At 34.9% G+C, this 20,852-nt stretch overlaps 1 protein-coding gene across 1 annotated transcript; it reads left to right on the forward strand.

Annotated features, from left to right (window-relative positions):
* The first annotated feature begins 1,265 nt into the window (after positions 1 to 1,265).
* acss2l (acyl-CoA synthetase short chain family member 2 like) lies at positions 1,266 to 20,032 on the forward strand. The gene is made up of 18 exons (XM_051883994.1): positions 1,266 to 1,492; positions 1,587 to 1,782; positions 6,340 to 6,431; positions 6,576 to 6,679; positions 8,744 to 8,816; positions 10,259 to 10,334; positions 10,760 to 10,841; positions 11,875 to 12,012; positions 12,463 to 12,633; positions 12,836 to 12,969; positions 14,423 to 14,555; positions 14,728 to 14,784; positions 14,870 to 14,950; positions 15,121 to 15,229; positions 16,162 to 16,230; positions 18,834 to 19,010; positions 19,096 to 19,170; positions 19,250 to 20,032. The coding sequence occupies exons 1-18, from the start codon at positions 1,333 to 1,335 to the stop codon at positions 19,375 to 19,377; spliced, it is 2,055 nt and encodes a 684-aa protein (XP_051739954.1). The 5' UTR covers positions 1,266 to 1,332; the 3' UTR covers positions 19,378 to 20,032.
* The last annotated feature ends 820 nt before the right edge of the window (positions 20,033 to 20,852 follow it).

The raw sequence follows: 20,852 nt of genomic DNA on the forward strand, positions 1-20,852 counted from the left end.
AAAATATTCAGTTATTTTGTGCATATGTTCGAGTTTTTGGTCTAGAAGAAATTCCCTTGTTTTGTAAGTTCAGCAATCAATATTGCTTGGTCGAAGAAACTCCAGCTACTTTTCCCGGAAATCACACTGGAGGCATCAATGCCAATTCAATTCCATGAGTGGGCAGAGGAATGCAGAGTTACGATAGAGGGTGGATGAGTCATGAAAATCATCCTGTCCGGACACAAAGACTTCTTTATTTTATTTTATTTTATTTTATTTTATATTAATTTTATATTTTATTTTATTTATTTTATCATTTTATTTAATTTTATTCAATTACATTTTTAAAAATATTCATAAGTAAGTAACATTTTTTTTTCTAAAAATGCAAAAAGTCAGTGTTAGGTTGTTGTCATTATTATTATTTTATTTATTTCTTATCTAATAAATTATTATTTGTCTAGACACAAAGACATGTATATATATATATATGTGTGTGTGTGTGTGTGTGTGAATTTTATTTTATTTATTTTAATTTATTTTATTATTTTATTTAATTTTATTCAATTAAAATTTTAAAAATATCCATAAGTAAATTAAAAAAAAAATTTAAAAATGCAAAAAGTCGTGTTAGGTTGTTGTCATTATTATTATTTTATTTATTTCTTATCTAATCAATTATAATTGTAAAAGTTATAAGTAAATAACATATTCTAAAAAATGCAAAAGGTCTGTTTTGTGGTTAGTGTTTGGGTTAGTTTGTTGTCACCTGTGGCCGGTTGCATAAACTGCTTAGACAAGTCTTAAAAGTTAGTCATCTAATTTTTTTCTTCAAAACTGGTCCTGACTTTTTAAAGCCAGTTACATAAAAAGGTAGATTGGTCTAATTTGAATGGGGAAAGTAAGATTAATTACCTTTTGTCTAACTGTTAGTTGGTCAAACTAGTCTTAACAAAGTGGCTTAGTTTCTGCAACTGGCAACTCTATATGAAGAAGTCAATGGTATGTCCTCATTTAGACAGCCAAGGAAATGGTGTGTGTGTGTGTGTGTGTGTGTGTGTGTGTGTGTGTGTGTGTGTGTGTGTGTGTGTGTGTGTGTGTGTGTGTGTGTCTTCTTTCAGTAAACACGCAGCCCACTCGTGCTGCGCCTCCCTCTGCAGTGGGATCAGCAGCCGAGCAGCCGCTCACCCAATCAAAAAGTAGGAGTGCTGAATGGAGCGCTCTGATTGGTGGAGGAGGAGCTGAGCAGACTGAGCATGATTAAAGGGTGGGTACCACATGCACAGACACAATAAACTTCTTCATCTACAGACTGACATCTATCCCAACACAGATCATAGAAATTGTGAAATGTCACCTGTTTCAGACTCCACCAACACGGTTGTTCCAGGGACCCAGGAGCCAGAGGAGAAGATATACCATCCACCTGACGGCCTGTTCACAGATGCACACATGCCAGACTTCAGTGCGTATCTTGCACTATACAAGAAGTCTACAGAACAGCCTGAAGGTAAGCTAAAGTGCACGCACATGACTGAGTGAGAGGGGGATTTGTAATAAGGGCAGATAATGCATTAAAACCGTTCGTTTAATATGCATTACAGAGTTCTGGGGGGATGTTGCTCAAGAGTTTTACTGGAAGAAGCCCCCGTCAGGGCAGATGATGCAGTATAACTTTGATGTCACCAAAGGGGACATTTACATCAAGTTCATGGAGGGAGCAAAAACCAACATTTGCTACAATGTCCTTGACCGGAATGTGCATGAGAGGAACCTGGGAGAGAAAGTGGCTTACTACTGGTAATCTATCATGTTTTCACTCTGTTGATATGGTGCACAATAATAACTTGTGTTATATAATCCAAGCTTTAATAGTTGATGCATTTCAGACTGGCAAAGTCAAAGCAAAAGAGAAGTACTTGTTGGCATGTGTTTTCACAATAGAAATTATATTTTTATCACGATAAATTATGTAAAGACTAAGCAGCAGATATAAAGAATGATTTGAAATAGATATGAACATGGTTTAGCAACATTGAGTTAATGCATTTGTGCAAGGTTCAGTCCAGACTTGGGAATCAGATTGTATAAGTAGCTCCTGTTCTTCTAGACAGACAAGGCAGGGCACACTGATTAATCTGAGTGTTATTGAATCATGTCACCTGAATATGACATCAAACTGATGCTATCACAGAACTCCTTGATTACATACTGTAAACAGTGATAGGAAGATTCCTGTAAGAATTGAATCAATGACACATGAGAAGTCATCCAGCTGTTAATTCCAGATGACTTCTCAGGAACGTCCCTATGACTGTTTCCAATATATAATAAACTTTTTCTGTGATAATATTGGGTTGATGCCATACTGTATGTAGGTGATACTGGTTCAGTAACACTCATTGTTGTCATGTAATCTTTGCTTTGAAGTATTAATAGTCGTGTGGAACTAGGAGTGTCAGATGACTGCTGTTATATACAGCGCCGTATACAGTCATATATCACACATCTGCTTTGCATCGCCATTTAGCCACATTCTAACAAGGGTCAATCTCAAAAAAGCATGTCGAGGTCATATTTCACCTCACATTTATAGAGAAATAAGAAATTGTATTGTGCATAAAATAAAATTACACATTTTTTTTTTAGGAATATTAACATTGATGTCATTATTTCATGGAAATTTCATTAATTTCAGGGAAAATCACATTTTCCCCCTTAAATTTGTAGTGTTAATGTTTGTAATTGTAAATGTTTGATTTGTTTTTGTAATTTATATTATTTTCATTGTATTCAAATGATTGTAATTTATTATATATACTGTATATACACATACACATATTATATATTTACAGACTTTTATGTTAGATGTGATTAATCTTGATTAATCGATTTGACAGCACTCATACATGATTTTACATATATAATATAATGTATACAAACATACATATATATATATATATATATATATATATATATATATATATATATACAAACAAATCGATTGATCGCGATTAATCGCATCTAACATAAAGTCTGTCAGTCTGTAAATATATAATATGTGTATGTGTATTTTATATATAAAATATATGTTTATAATATATATATATACACACACATATTTACAGACTTTTATGTTAGATGCGATTAATCGATTTATTGATGTGTGTGTGTGTGTGTGTGTGTGTGTGTATATATATGGGAAATATATATACAAACAAATCGATTAATCGCATCTAACATAAAAGTCTGTAAATATATAATATGTGTATTTTATATATAAAATATATATTTATATTATATATATATACACACACACACACACATATATTTACAGACATTAATGTTAGATGCGATTAATTGATTAATTTATATATATATATATATATATATATATATATATACATATATATGTAATATATATATACAAACAAATCGATTAATCGTGATTAATCTCATCTAACATAAAAGCCTGTAAATATATAATATGTGTATGTTTATTTTATATATTAAATATATATATATATATATATATATATATATATTTATATATATACACACATATATTTACAGACTTTTATGTTAGATGCAATTAATCTATTTGACAGCACTTATACATGATTTTACATATATAATATAATATTTACACACGCACATATATAAATATAATATTTTTTACATAGTTTTACATATAGCTACTACATATATAATATTGCTACTAATAAAACTACTTTTTGTAATGTCTATTTGAAGCTTTTTTCATTTAACACAATAATGAATTTAAATTATCTTTTGGGGATAATTTCTTAGGCAAATTTGATGTGCGATTAATTTGCAATTAATTAGATTAATTAATCGCCACATCATATATATATATATAAATATATATTATCTAAATATATAAATGATAAATTATATATAATTTAGTTTTTATTTAGATTTTGATGTAAAATTTACCCTGAAGATATTATGGACAGGTTTTGTGAGATTTATCCAAAAAGTCAATAGGAAAATGTTTAACTATGGCCATCTAACTATAAACATCTCAATAATACCAGGTTAACTGGTTTGCATGGGTGAACAGAAGCGTGCTATGAGAACAGAGTCCTCTGGCTATAGTCTAGACTGTCTCTCTCTCTCTCTCTGGCACGTTACATGAGGTGGTTTTGGCAGATAGTCTCCTAACAGATGCCAAGAACCAAAGCATGCGAACCATGCTGAAGCGACACTTCAGTTAGACATTAACCATCAAGTGCTAATGGAGGCACAAAAAAGGCTCTTAAAAGCAGTGTGTACACTATATATACTTAAACACATGTAACCTATGCGGTCCTTTGTTATATAATACAAAATATGATGCAACGTGCAACCTCAGAGGTCAGAATCCCTTCTTTATGGTGCCATCCATTCATACCTGAGGGTTCACTCTGCTTAAAAACTGTTCATCTTGTCAGCGGTCCATCACGGTCTTTCCTTTTTTGGATGACCAGGTGCAGTTGCCTAGTAAAACATGGCTGAGAGCTTTCTTGTTTATTTGCATTGAATGTGTTGCATGACTTTGCACACAGCCACATGCTTCCAGTACAGTGAAATAATGGAAAGACACAAATATCATTAGTAATGCTTCCTAAAACAAGCATCACTACATCTAGGTCTTTAACAAGTTTAACAAGGCACGTTGCCATGTTGAAATCTGTTGAATTAACTGTTCTTGACCGGCCAAAGGCACAGCTGACGGACATCCAAATCTAATACAGGCAGCAGAGCCAAAGTCCTGTAAAAAGGAGACGCGTACAGTGGGGTCCAAAAGTCTGAGACCACACTGACAATCAAAGTCTAATTTCACCCTGGGAATAAACAGAAAATTTTAGGATTTAAAACATGCATTGAGAAGAACAAAATCTTATGGCATAAAATGAAGAATTATTATTTCGTATTCTGCAAATGACAATTTAAAGGGGACCTATTATGCTCATTTTTACAAGATGTAAAATAAGTCTCTGAAGTCCCCAGAATGTGTATGTGAAGTTTTAGTTAAAAATACCCCACAGATAATTTTTTATAGCATGTTAAAATTGCCACTTTTTGGGGGTGAGCAAAAACGCGCCGTTTTTGTGTGTGTCCCTTTAAATGCAAATGAGCTGCTGCTCCCGGCCCCCTTTCCAGAAGAGGGCGGAGCTTCAAGAGCTCATGCTCTGACATACCAGCAACAACAAAACAGGGCAGTCTCACTCACTGAAAATGTCAGAAACTGTCAGTAGCAGTGTTCAGCCTTATATGTTTCATAATTAGCCTTTGTGAAAATCCACCATTAAAAAAAGACCCTTGTTTGTGAAGCAGTCCAGGGCAAAATTATTAGTGAAAACCTATAAGACTTTACCGATTTTCTTCAGGACATTTCCTTTGAAAATGCAATTTAATCATGATGTCCTCAGTGACTCAGATGGCTGGAGTCTATGGAGACACTTATGTGCATCGGTACATCCCAAAACACCACACTTGTAATGCCTCTTTGGCTCAGAGAAAGAGGTTGTGGGCGGGGCTTCTACCTACGATGACATCATTGTAGGGGAGAATCTGAATCAGCTTGTTTGATGAAACTGCTTTTGATTTATATGGGAATTATGAAAAAAATAAGTGAGTGGATTTTTACCATTATAGGCTGGTTGTTCTCACACACTGCGGACATACATCGGTGTTCAAACACCTTATAAAAGTGAATTTTGCATAATAGGTCCCCTTTAAATGTGAATAAATCATGTGAATTATTCAAACACATATTTTTTGTGCTTTTTGGAACAAATAATGCTATTGTTAAAGAAAAAGGATGACAAATGAGACGATCATGTATTTGTTAAAATATGAAATGATTTTATTTCAACCAGTGTTATTTTACTATTATTTATATATTTTATAGTATTGATTACATATTTTGAATTAGCTTTTATTTTTATATTTACAGTTTTCAGTTTAAGTTTTAGTAATTTCGTTATGCGCTTTTGTCAATTTTATACATTTTTTTATATACTTCAACCAAATATTATTTATTTCAGTTATTTATATTAACATTCATTTTATTTTATTTCAACTTTATTTCAATTAAAAAAAAATATTTTGGATAGTTTTAACAATCTAACATCACTGAACTTTTCACTCAAATTGTTATGCTGATAATATAATATTCGTCATGACGTATTAAATCCAGAATAGAAGCATTTTTATTATCGGCCTCAGACGTTTTGTAATTGCAAAATCATTTTAAATGCAGATGGAAAAACTCATTAGGCATATAGCATTGCATCATGAAGGTCATCTGTTATTTCCTAATGGTTTAATATTGATCGATGTTTTCTGCAGGGAGGGAAACTCCCCTGATCATCACCTGACCATCACCTACAACCAGCTGTTGAGAAACGTGTGCCGATGTGCCAATACATTAAAGCTGTTGGGTAAGAGTGTCATTCTCCGCTGGGTTTGAGTTTGCTCAGCATTTCTAGAATGCAAAATATTAGTGCATTGAACCACTGACATCCATGTGTGAGCATTCTCACTAACGGTTTCCATTTACATTAATGTTTGTTTCTGTGATCCAGGTGTGAAGAAGGGGGACAGAGTCGCCATCTACCTACCCATGATTCCAGAGCTGGTGTACACAATGCTGGCCTGCGCTAGAATCGGGGCTGTTCACTCTATAGTGGTGAGCAGGTTTACAGATCTCTAGTAGTTTTACATTAAAGTCCGCATGAAACGGAAGTTGTCCTAGTCTTCCATATTGTGACGCATATCTGAGTGAAACGGCTTCTGGAACAAGAACAAATGTAAGGCGGGGCTTGATTTTGTCCATCAGGAATTGATTGAATGGTTGTGGTTTGCTATTGGTGGATCTCATGTGAGTGACAGGTTGCCCCACCCTTGCGCCAGTGAACACATCATCAGAGAAGAGAAGTCATTGCAAGAGGGAGGGGAAGTTATTTTGACAAGAATTGCCAATTTTGATTTCATTGTGACTTTAAAGGAATATTCTAGGTTTTAAGCTCTATCATCTGTCGAGGAAGGTCTGAAGGAGAGTTTAAACCAGGGTCAGTATTTAGCACGGTATCATTAATATGCATGAAATGAGTACAGCCTCATTGACCCTGCCAGGACTACTTCTGCCTGCCAAGCCTCTTTAGCCATGTAAAGGTTATAGCTGGAGTTAAAAATAACACAAGTACTTTTTTTTTCATCAAAGCCTATTTTTTATTCTTGGATGATGACCCCATTCCAGCCAGACTGTTATTCTATTCATTTCTTTTGGAAGATATCCAAATTATTATCCACATTTCATAACCGACGAATTTTACGACATTGACACTGTTATAGAACTGAACCGAATCAAAATATTGATTTAGAAATTGAGCTGAATAACGACACTATTGTCTTCTGTAGAGCTGCTTTATAGCTGAAGTGAACTCATTTCATAATTGATGAACTTTGCAGTTATCGAACTGAAGCAAAACTGAACTGACTTGAGCTAATTAATGACACTATTGCCTTTTTTAGAGCTGCTTTACAGCAGAATTTGAATTTGCCTCGTATTTTAATACGTTTTCATCATTGATTATCATTGATATTCATAGTTTTCAGTCATGTGACTGGTGCGGAGACCCAGAGGCGGGCAAAACATCCATAGAACTGCATTATAGGCCTGCTAGTTTTCCATCTCAAAAGAAGAAAAACAAAAATATGTGAATAATATGCAAGTTTTGGGCACCTGCAATCCATATCCAGCACCTGCTGTAGTATTTCAATCACAAAAAACAGCGAGACGTTCTAAAACGCTTAACTTGAAAAGCACTTAAAGTGCCTTAATGTACTAAAACAGTGATATTAAAAGACCAAATTCAGTATACACCTTATTGATGATGAATACTATATATAGGCGAGATGAGCCCAGAATATGAACGCAATGTGTTAAAGGGGACCTATTATCCCTCTTTTCACAAGATGTAATATAAGTCTCTGGTGTCCCCAGAATGTGTCTGTGAAGTTTCAGCTCAAAATACCCCACAGATCATTTATTATAGCTTGTCGAATTTGCCCCTTTTTGGGTGTGAGCAAAAACATGCCGTTTTTGTGTGTGTCCCTTTAAATGCAAATGAGCTGCTGCTCCCGGCCCCCTTTCCAGAAGAGGGCGGAGCTTTAACAGCTTGCGCTTAAGTTGCTTAACAACAACAAAGCAGGAGAATCTCACGCAGCCAAAATGAGGATTGTCAGTAACAGTGTTCAGCCTTACATTGTTCAAACCGGAGTCGGACACTGATGGAGAGACTCAGGAAGAAGTTACAACTTTTAGAATGCAACTAGGCGTTTCTGAATGGTTAGTGGATAAATTTATGTAGTTGCTGTGGAGTTGATTCAACTCATTGACTAGCATGTGCCGTCATGTTAATCTTTTGCATTGAATTGACCCTCGTTTGTGAAGCAGTCCGGTGTAAAATGACGGCATGGTAACAACACTCTACTACAACAACTCTTCCTCTTCTCTAAAGCAGCCCAACATGGCCACACCCCTTTGGTGTGTGTTCTCGGGGGCAGGGTTTATGTAAATTTTAGGGTTAGTGATGTCACTAACCCAGGAAGAAGCTCGTTGTAGTCCCTACCAGCCATTTGTTGTAGTTCTTAAAAAGTGATTTCTGTAAAAGAAAATATCTCCCTTTGCATTGAACTTTGAGCATCTAATTAAACTAGCATCTAACTCTCTGCTGTCTTCCTTGTTCAGTTTGCCGGTTTCTCGTCTGAGTCTCTGTGTGAGAGGATCATGGATGCTCAGTGCAACATCCTGGTAACAGCAGGTAAATATAACACACATAGGCTGAAGTTCATCTCATGTCTCCTCACGCATCATCTCTCCACATTTCGGTGTAGGTCTGATCTGTATTAAAGGACGTGTGTTTGGGCTGACTGTATGTTTATTGGGTTTGTAAATGAGCTTTTACAGATAAGCTGGACAGTAACTGATAACCAGAGATAATGTGAATAGAGATGTGATGTCGTGTTTACAACACCGGAAATCCTGTGGAGTCACACTTTTGACTATCAGCAAAGTCTGATTCACATTTTGTTGCTTATTCAGGTCAATTAGACAGGACATGGTTTAAACAAAAATATGAAGCATCACAACTGTTTTCAACACTGATGATTATATGAAATGTTTTTTGAGCAGCAAATCAGCATTTTAAAATGATTTCTGAAAGTTTTAAAATATATTCAAATAGAAAACAGTTAAAAAAATTCACAATGTTACTGTTTTTACTGTATTTTTGATCAAATGGTAAGCAGAAGAGACTTGCAAATCTTATTATTATTATCTTATTATAAAACATCACATTTTACCAACCCCAAACTGGTATATGTGTTTAAATGTTGTACAAAAACAAAATTACAGTAATAAAAATAATCAAGAATAATGGGCATTTAGAAGAATAGAAAATATTGTTCAAAATATAATTTCTTATTTAACTATCTGGACGATTCACTCATATAGAGTATATATAAGTGCTGTCAAATCGATTAATATGGAAGTAAAATAATGCCATATGTTTTTGAAACAAAAAGCATCTTGAATTGCACTAACATACTTGAAAAAAACATGCATTGCATTAACCGTGCTTGTATTTTAATGCATTGTATTTTTAGGGCTTGCATTTTTATGGACTGAAATTCAACATGGTTGTATATTTAAGCTGTAAATATTTCAATTCAAAACATTTCACACACATTTTCATTGTTAAAAATGCAATAATCCATATTCACCGTTCAGATTTCACTTCCAAAAAATTCATTCTGTTTAAAAATACAACCTATAATATTCAGCAGGCAATTTTAGGTCCATTTTATTTTGCGTCCACAAATGCAGTGGTTCAAATTTCAACATTTCACATACATTTCAGTCCCTAGCATAATCTCCATCTGCTGTTAGTCGACCTCACCAGCAGGTGGTGCAAGCGCGCGTTGACGAAGAGCAGAGCAACAGATTGAGCAAGTCATTCATTTCATTCATTAAAACAGTTTTACATTAACAGAGCAAGCAGTAAGTGCATGTGTGATTATTATCAGAGACAGTATATATGCAAAAAAAATCTGATAAAGACACAAAAGTTGTTTACATTTCCTGACAGTTTCTATAAAACCAGCCAGCCAATCATCAATTTGTATCCACAACGCATCATCCCTCTGTCTATCTTTCTCTCTCTCTTCCTATCTCACATGTTTGCTCTCTCTTTGTGTCCTACAGATGGTGTTTACAGAGGTGACAAGCTGATCAATCTGAAGAAGGTTGCGTCTGAAGCTCTGCAGCGCTGTAAGGAGAGGTGCGTCCCTGTCTCATGTTCTCCACTATTAGAGGATCCTCTGTTTACATGAACCTCTCACCCGTTCACTCACCCAATCAGAAACTGTCAGGGGTTGCCGGGCAACAGCACAGTTTGGAAGCCTCCTCTTTGTGTCACCATGGCAGCATGTGAAATGAGACTTACGCATCATAGAGCAAACAGAATTGTGTAACATGTGACTGAATGATGTCACTGATTTGGCACAATAATCATTTATGATCTTCAGATGGTATTAGACTAGTCAATAAATGACATACATAAGAACACCTATGCAAACAATGCTATTATTTTTCATACTTACTCATACAGCAACCACATAGTAACGCCCTGGCAACCATTCACAGCACCTAGCATCATCGCAACACTTTTTACTTTTATCTTATAATGATCTCTCTCTCCCTCAGCATGGCCTTGTCTGTTCAGAAGTGTGTGGTGGTCAGACATCATGCCTTCATAACAAACAATGATGCTTCCAACAAACTACAGGTTGGTTAAAGGTTGAGTTGTACAGACTTCTTATATGATGCTTCGTTAGCAGGAAAAAATACCATGCATATTTGTTGTATGGAAAGCAGCAGCTCCATTATTCTGTCTATGGAAGAAAATACAGTAATACACACACAAACACGCACACACACACACACACACACAAACATTTGATTCCTGTGATCAAAGCTGAATTTTCAGCATCATTACTCCAGTCTTCAGTGTCACATGATCCTACAGAAATCATTCTAATATGATGATTTGCTCAAAAAACATTTTTCAGGATTCTTTGATGAATAGAAAGTTCAAAAGAACAGCATTCATTTGAAATAAAAAAAAACATTATAAATGTCTTTAATGCAACTTTTGATCATTTTAATGCATCCTTGCAGAGGATTGCTCAACTTGCTTAACTTCATTTCTCAAGATAAATAGTCAAGTCACCTTATATAGCGCTTTATACAATTCATAGTTTTCACACACATATATATATATATATATATATATATATATATATATGTGTGTGTGTGTGTGTGTGTGTGTGTGTGACCCTGGACCACAAAAAAATTTGAAATTGAGATTTATTCATCATCTGAAAGCTGAATAAATAAGCTTGTTAGGAGGACAATATTTGGTCGAGATACAACTAATTGAAAATCTGGAATCTGAGGGTGCAAAAAAATCAAAATAATGAGAAAATCGCCTTTAAAGTTGTCCAAATGAAGTCCTTAGCAATGCATATCCACTCACAAAAATACATTTTTGATATATTTACGGTAAGAAATGTATAAAATATCTTCATGGAACATGGTCTTTACTTAATATCCTAATGATTTTTGGCATAAAAGAAAAATCGATAATTTTGACCCATACAATGTATTGTTGGCTATTGCTACAAATATACCCGTGCGACTTATGACTGCTTTTGTGGTCCAGGGTCACATATATATATATATACTACTGTTCAGAATTTTGAGGTCTGAAAGATTTTTTTTTTTTAAACAATGTGTGTTTGTATATGCATGCGCTCCAGACCCCGTGGGATGAATCATGTGACATTTGGTGGGATGATCTGATGGACGGTGTGTCAGACGAGTGTGAACCGGAGTGGATGGACTCCGAAGATCCTCTCTTCATACTTTACACCAGCGGCTCGACCGGAAAACCCAAGGCAAGTGACCTCTCACATACAATTTAACATATGGAAGTACTGAAATACATACATGAACTACAGTTCAAAAATTTGAGGTCATTAAGATATTTTTTTAAGAAATTAATACTTTTTTGAGCAAGGATATGATATACACTATACAACAAAATGCATCCCACAGTGCAATGCACTCAACCTTCCATTTCCATATCATCACAGTCTCCTTCTTGACTTCTTATTTGTTCAGATTGCTAAAAGTTAAGATATTAAAATGGTTTAAGCTGCAAAATAACCTTATTTATTTCTAATGCTAATTCACTAATTGTAGCATAATACTGTTAATATGTTCAGCAGCATGCACTGCTTCACATACTTTAGGCAGCATACAGTATATACTGCACAGTGTGCACTAAGTAGCATGTTAGTGTTCCATCACAACAGTGTTTGTTGCATCGATTCATTCCTGTACAGGGGGTCGTCCACACCATCACCGGCTATATGCTCTACACATCACTGACCTTCAAATATGTTTTCGATTATCACCATGACGACGTTTACTGGTGCACTGCAGACATTGGCTGGATAACAGGCCACTCCTACATCACGTACGGCCCATTAGCCAATGGCGCGACCAGCGTGCTCGTAAGTTCTGCAGCCAATTAAATATAATGTAGAATTTTTACTTGTATAAACTGGTAAATTGCAAATTGTTTCAGAATTTTTTAGCATAGATTTTCCTGTCATTTAAAAATATATGCAATCAGTTTGTTAATTATATATAATTACTGTATAATTATAATTTGCCACAAACAGTTTGGATGAAAGTGATTTGGTGTGTGTGTAGTTTGAAGGTGTCCCGGTTTACCCTCATGTGGGCCGACTGTGGGAGATCATTGAGAAGTACGGAGTCTCCAAGTTCTACACTGCGCCCACTGCTATAAGACTACTGATGAAATACGGCAGAGAACCACTGCAGCGGTGAGCGCACACACACACACACACACACACACACACACACATATGTGTATTTAGCACGGTTGGAACAAATATTGTTTTCATATACAGCTAATCGTAAATTATATAACCTAACCCTAACTACTAACAGAAAACTTAATACTATTTTACAGAAAAAAATAAATAAATAAAAAATAAATATTAAACAAATAATAAATTACTAAATATAGTTTTTACAATTATTGTTTATATTGTACAAATATTTTTTTACACCGTAACAGAAAACCTAATACATTTTTAGAAAAATACATTAAAATAATAAAATAAATAAATAATAATATACATAAATGTATAAGCAATCATTTATTATTTAATTGAATTATTAAATGTAATTATTATTAGTTAATAAATAAAAAATATTATTTATAAAATATTTATATATTGTTTTTACATTGTTTTAGCCTAACGTAAACATAATACTTAATTTGTTTATAGAAAAAAAATATTATTATTAATGTTATAATATTAATATACATAAATATTATTATAATTACTATTAATTTAAATTCAAGATTTTTTTATTTGTCACATACAGTTATATACAAATACAACCATATATATATATATAAAATATTAATAAATAATAAATTATTATTTGTTAAAAAAATATATGTATATATTGTTTTTACAAATGAGGATGTCACTGGATCTCTCCCAAAAGGTATTGTTAGAAATAGCTCACTTCTGAATACAAATTTGCTCTTAAAATATGGTTAAGTAGGTACACACACACTGGCCAGAAACTGCTGCTAGCTCATAACTGTCCTCCAGGGGGCGCTGGAGGCCTCAGAAAGCCAAATGCTCCATTAAGACACATTCAAATCTCTGGTCATTTTATTTAGCTTATTAGAGATATTGCAAGTAACTTTGTTTAAAACTACTTTACATGAAATAAGTATTTTCATAACAACTGTTGCTGGTCTTATGATATTTGATTTATTAGTGAACACTATTTGAAAGAAACATTTGATTATGTCTTTACAATACTTCATTAAATATTCCAATTCCAATAAATAAAATCAAGTACCACTTTACATTTCTATTGTGGATATTACAATTTACTTAAATCACATTATGGATTAAGAGCATAACAATGTGTACGACAGGTCAACTAGTCGTGCTTGGAGCTGGTACAGATGCTGTTAAATGGCTAGTCAGTAACCGGTAGTGTTGAACTCACACATTTGTGTTGTGTGAAGAAGAGTCTCACACATTTCTCAATGTTGTGACAGTGTTCATAGGGAGCGTTTACACTATCAAAGGTTGTTAGCTCCACCTATTGGTCAAAAATTATTTTTAAAAATGATCTTCCCATCTATATAGGCTTTACACAACAATGCACAGTTTGTGCATTGTTTTTCCACACAGTAGTGTAGAAAACTAGTTATTTTTGGTAACTTGAATGTGTCTCTCACAGGTTTGACCTGTCCAGCTTGCGTGTGTTGGGTACGGTCGGTGAGCCCATAAACCCGGAGGCTTGGCTTTGGTATTATGAAGTTGTGGGTCAGCAGCGCTGTCCGGTTATCGACACCTTCTGGCAAACAGAGACGGTAAAACATTTACAACAATCAAAACCAGTCAAGATGCATACTGACCAAGCTTGTTGATCCAAAGTTGCCTAAAAACACCTTTAACTGTGGTAAAATAAGTAGCTTATTGCTTATATAAAATGTCTGCTCAGTTAATAATTGATAAGTTAAACTCTGTTTGTTGTTTGGGCAGGGTGGCCATGTTTTGACCCCTCTTCCAGCTGCTACACCACTGAAGCCTGGGTCTGCTGTGAGTCTCCTTAAATTCACCTTCAGTTATTACACCTTACATCTGTCTTGATGACACTGTTAAAAACAGGAACATCTCTATGCAGACATGCCCATTTTTTGGAGTCCAGCCTGCCATTCTCAATGAACACGGAGAAGAATTAGAAGGGGAGGCGGAGGGATACCTGGTGAGATTTACATCCTTGTTTTAGATTGGTTAAGACAGGTTGTGTACTGTAGATTGTTGTTGAAGTCAACATCAAATGGTGGTCCCAACCCATCACGCAGTGGTTCAAATATCCCAGATGTTTTTTTTCATCAGTTTATTCTCATTATAAACAGATGGTTTGTGTCTCAGGTTTTCCGGAAGCCCTGGCCGGGAATCATGAGGGGTGTGTATGGGAATCAGGAGCGCTTCGAGAGCACCTACTTCCAAAAATTCCCAGGATTCTATGTGACAGGAGATGGTAATGCAGCAACACATCCACTTCATAACCAGTATGAGTGAATGTTACTTTTAAAAATGACATTAAAAAAAGTGACATTTTGAGTTACTTTTGCTCACATCCGTAAAATGAGGCGCTTTTTCTTTCAGAACAAAAAGATTATCCTTGACACGTTTTAAAATTCAAATTGTATTTACTATTAAAACATTTTCACACGTGTAAGTCACACGTGTTACTAATGTAAAAAAGTAACTCGGGTATTATAATGTAAATTCAAAAATTAAGGTTACTTTATACGTTTATTCCAAAAAGCAAAGTGATTCAAATCTAATCTAAGAGACAAATTATGATATATTCTGCATTTAAGTGTTTTTTATGGACTTTTGTGTTGCTATTTCTCAATTAAATTCAGCATGAAACGGAAGTTGCGATAGTCTTTTCTTCCCTATTGTGCCATATATCTAAGTGAAACAGCTTCTGGAACAAGAACATATGTAAGGCGGGGCTTGATTTTGTCCTTGGGAAATTGATTGGATGGTTGTGGTTTGCTATTGGTGGATCTCATGTGAGTGACAGGTTGCCCTGACTTCGTCCTCAGACAAGAGAAGAGATGTCGCTGCAAGAGGGAGGGGAAGTTTTTCTGATTCAAGATTATAAGGCACATGAATTAAAAAAATTAAAATTAAAAATTAATTTTGTATTTGTGAGTAAATAAATAAATTTAAAAGTATGTTATTTATTTGAAAAGGTTAGTTATTTAACATGGTTTACATCCAAAGACCAGTCTTGCTTTATATGTATTTGTCATGTGTGCTCAGGTTTTAACACATTACCGGCTTTTTCAGCAGCGTCACTAAACTTCAGCAGTCACTGTTTACAGATTGACCTGTTGCTGTATCGTGTTACGGCACACTGGCAGTATGTACTGTAACTGAGTGTCCTTGTGTCCTCAGGCTGCAGGCGGGACAAGGACGGATATTACTGGATCACCGGCCGGATCGACGACATGCTGAATGTCTCTGGTAAGACCTTGAGAGAGAGAGTGTTTCAGTGCTGCCACCTGCTGCTAAGACATGCCATATTATATTCATTTGCCTTCTCTTAATGACAACATGAAATAGCATTCAAGATGCATTTAACTTCCATAATATGACACATTATTTCATGAAATAATACGTATGAAATACAAAATAAGTTGAAAAAAAAAAGGGTAGTAGATGGCATATATTTTTGTATTAATTTTTTATATATATATATACAGTTGTGGTCAGAATTATTGGCACCTTTGGTAAATATGATCAAAGATGACTATAAAAATAAATCTGCATTGTTTATCCTTTTGATCTTTAATTCATAAAATTAGCAAAAATCGAACCTTTCACTGAAGGAAAAGAATTGAAAGTGGGGGGAAATCACATTATGAAATAAATGTTTTTCTCCAAAACACGTTGGCCACAATTATTGGCACCCCTAGAATTTTTTATGAGTAAAATATCACTGAAGTATATTCCCATTCATATTTACATTTTTTTTAGCACACCAGGGTGATCATGAACATGAAATTGTCCAGCCATGACTTCCTGTTCCACAGGAGTATAAACATGAGGAAACACAAAGGCCAAATTCCCTTAATCATTCATCACAATGAGAAAAACCAAAGAATATAGTTCTGATGTGCAGCAAAAGATTGTTGAGCTTCACAAAATAAAAAGTGGCTGTAAGAAAATAGCTAAAGCATTGAAAATCCCCATTTCCACCATCAGGGCAATAATTAAGAAGTTCCAATCAACTAAAGATGTTACAAATCTGCCTGGAAGAGGACGTGTGTCTGAATCGTCCTAATGCGCGGTGAGGAGGAAAGTTTGAGTGGACAAAGACTCTCCAAGGATCACAGCTGGAGAATTGCAAAGATTAGTTGAGTCTTGAGTCTCAGAAAGCCCAAAAAAATGATCAAACAGCACCTACATCCCCACAATTTGTTCAGGAGGGTTTCAAGAAAAATCCTCCTCGCTCATCCAGAAACAATCTCCAGAATATTCAGTTGTCAGACAAGACCGTAACTTCAAACAGGACCGGCTTCTATGGTCAGGTGAAACTAAAAAAAAGAACTTTTTGGCAGCAAACCTACCAGATGGGTTTGGTGCACACATGGATAAAAAGTACCTCATGCCCACGGTTAAATATACTGCTGGATCTTTAATGTTGTGTGGGCCTATTTTTCTGCCGGAGGTCCTGGACATCTTGTTCAGATACATGGTATCATGGATTCTTTCAAATACCAACAGATAAAAAATCAAAACCTGACCGCTTCTGCTAGAAATCTTATAATGGGCCGTGGTTGGATCTTCCATCGGGACAATGATCCAAAACAAACATCATCCCAGTCCCCTGACCTGAACCCTAAAGAAAATGAGTGGAGTGAACTGAAGAGAAGAAGCACAAACATGGATCTGGGAATCTGAAGGATCTGTAGAGATTCTGCATGAAGGAATGGTCTCTGATCTCTTGTCAGGTGTTCTCCAAACTCATCAGGCATTATAGGTGAAGACTCAGAGCTGTTATCTTGGCAGAAGGAGGTTGCAAAAAGTATTGAATAAAAGGGTGCCTATAATTGTGGCCAACGTGTTTTGGAGAAAAACATTCATTTCATAATGTGATTTTCTCCCCAATTTCAATTCTTTTCCTTCAGTGAAAGGTTAGATTTTTGCTCATTTTATGAATTAAAGATCAAAAGGATAAACAATGCAGATTTATTATTACAGTCATCTTTGATCATATTTATCAAAGGTGCCAATAATTCTGACCACAACTTTATATATATATATGGTAAGTTTAGGTTCCAATTCTCAGTACTAGTTGCTTATTAGCATACATATTACTAGGATATTGGCTGTTTATTAGTACTTATTAATGCCTTATTCTGCATGACCATATTCTACATCCCATAATCCTACGATACCCAATACCTAAACTTAACAACTACCTTACTAACTATTAATTAGGATTAATTAGGATTTATTAATTAGTTTATTGAGGCAAAAGTCATAGTTAATAGTTAATTAATGGTGAGAACTGGACCTTAATCTAAAGTGTGATATATATATATATAGGTGTGTATGTGTATATTTATGTGATTTGATACATATTTCATTTATATAGATATAAAATGTGTGTGTGTGTATATATATATATATATATATATAAATGAAATATATAGATATATATATATATATAGTCTATAATGCTCATCAAAGCTGCTTTTTATTTGATCAAAAATACAATAAAAACAGAGATATTGTGAAATATTTTTGCAATTTGAAATAATTTTTTTTTATGTGAAAATATAGTAAAATGTAATTTATTCCTGTGATCAAAGCTGAATTTTCAGCATCATTACGCCAGTCTTCAGTGTCACATGATCCTTCAGAAATCATTCTAATATGATGATTTGCTGCTCAAGAAACATTTCTGATTATTATCAGTGTTGAAAACAGTTGTGCTGCTTCATATTTTAGTAGAAACCCTTTACTGTCACTTTTGATCAATTTAATGCATCCTTTGCTGAATAAAAGCTCATTTACTGACCCCAAACTAGTGTTTACAGCCGTCCCGTCTCTTCTCTCAGGTCATTTGTTGAGCACAGCTGAAGTAGAGGCGGCTCTGTCTGAACACCCATCGGTCGCTGAAGCTGCAGTCGTCAGTCGTCCTCATGCAGTGAAGGGAGAGTGTCTGTACTGCTTCATCACGCTGAAAGAGCAGAAAGAGTTCAACCGTGCGCTGATGGAGGAGCTAAAGAGGAAAGGTCAGAGGATCAGATTAAACACTAATAGAAAATACAATCTCAATCTATTTCACACTTACTAAATTTCTTCTGCTTTGTCATTCAGTGAGGGAGAAGATCGGACCAATAGCCACCCCAGATTTCATCCAGAATGCTCCAGGGCTTCCCAAAACACGTTCAGGTACTGGGATCTTTTGTTTTTTTGCATTCTTAATTCCTCCTTTTGCTCCTGAAACTGAAGCTTTTCACACATCCGGCAGGTAAGATAATGCGGAGAGTTCTGCGACAGATCGCACGCAACGAAAAAGACCTGGGTGACCTCTCAACCCTGGCCGACCCCAAGGTCGTGGAGGTGCTGTTCAGCCAAAGATGTGAGGCGGCGGCGTGAGCGCAGCTCTTTTCCATGCTGGGACACCGCATTCGCCCTGTGTGCATTAAAGACTTTGGGTTTGGGCTCAGAAAGGGCACTGGTTCTCCTAAATCTGATCTGAAGGGTGTAACTCTGCCCAGAATTAAGGTAAAACAAACAAACAAAATAAAGTGTTGTCACGAAAGCTCACCTCAGGACACTAAACTTCCCAAAGTTATTATAATACAGTCATATTTAACAGGATGTAAATCTTTTTTTTTCTTTTGTGATGTTTTACCGTGCCATATTTGCCCCATCCTGTTTTGTTTTTTTTGGGGGGGATTTAATTAATACATAATTGAAGTATTACTCTCACTAAAACCAGTTTTGTATTAGACAAGTGGAATGTAAAAACACTTCATTATTTCATTTCTCAAAGGAAATCAGCAATTCAGAAAGTTTAGTTTAGTTTAATTTTAGTTACTTTGACTGCAGCCAGTTTGTTTTGTGTTTTTGAGATTTTTCTAATTTAATTTAATTTAATATGAAACAAATGTGTGCAATACAAGAGACATGTTTAAGAGATGTGTAAGATCTTACCAACCAGTTGCTAACAGTAATAAGTAGTTTAACAGTAATAATTGCACATATTGTTCTGTTTATGTTTTTATGAAATAAAGCATATCTGATAAGGTCCCTTAGTTTTTTGCATTCATTAAAAGCTGTTTATTTATGTTAAAATATATCTATGTAAAAAGCTCACATTTCAACAAAAATATATATGACTATTAATATTTTGTTTTGACATTGCTTTAATGACAATCACCTTTCCACCAAATTCTCATTATTTTATTTTATTACTTTATTTTAGTTTAAAATTATGTTAGTGTTTTGCATAACAGTAATGAAAAGTAGTGGCTTAATGTGCTTAACTGTCATAATAATAGTTATTTATGCGAAACCAACTCTATAGCTAAACTTAACACAAACCTGTTGATATCAGTAGATTTAAAGCATAATATGAGCCGTTCAAATACTGAAGAGCACCTCAGATATCCTCACATCAGTTTTTAACATTTCACCTAATCTGAGGTCATTTGAAAAATTTGGCCCTTACAAACAGCCAAACCCACACACACACACACACACACACACACACACACACACACACACACACACACACACACACACATTGGGTTTTCATGTTTTGTGGGGACTTTCCATAGGTATAATGGTTTTTATACTGCACAAACTGTATATTCTATCCCCTAACCCTAAACCTACCCATCAAAACGTTCTCCATTTTTACATTTTCAAACATCACCTATTATGATTTATAAGCTGTTTTCTACATGGGGACCAAAAAAATGTCCCTACAAGGACAAGGATTTTAGATATTGCCATCTTTGTGAGGACTTCTTGTCCCCATAACATAGGGTTTACTAGGACCACACACACACACACACACACACACCCACACACCCTTGTCTTTCATTGAGAATAACACAAAGTTA

The sequence above is a fragment of the Ctenopharyngodon idella genome, chromosome 2, assembly GCF_019924925.1.
Source record: "Ctenopharyngodon idella isolate HZGC_01 chromosome 2, HZGC01, whole genome shotgun sequence".
In the NCBI taxonomy this organism is placed as follows: Eukaryota; Metazoa; Chordata; class Actinopteri; order Cypriniformes; family Xenocyprididae; genus Ctenopharyngodon; species Ctenopharyngodon idella.

What these genes read in the sequence shown, in the direction of transcription:
- acss2l (XM_051883994.1), top strand. Translation starts at nt 1,333, where the DNA reads ATGTCACCTGTTTCAGACTCCACCAACACGGTTGTTCCAGGGACCCAG. An exon ending in ATGCTTCCAACAAACTACAG is followed by an intron (nt 10,842 to 11,874) that starts GTTGGTTAAAGG and finishes CATGCGCTCCAG; the next exon opens with ACCCCGTGGGATGAATCATG. An exon ending in CGACATGCTGAATGTCTCTG is followed by an intron (nt 16,231 to 18,833) that starts GTAAGACCTTGA and finishes CTCTTCTCTCAG; the next exon opens with GTCATTTGTTGAGCACAGCT.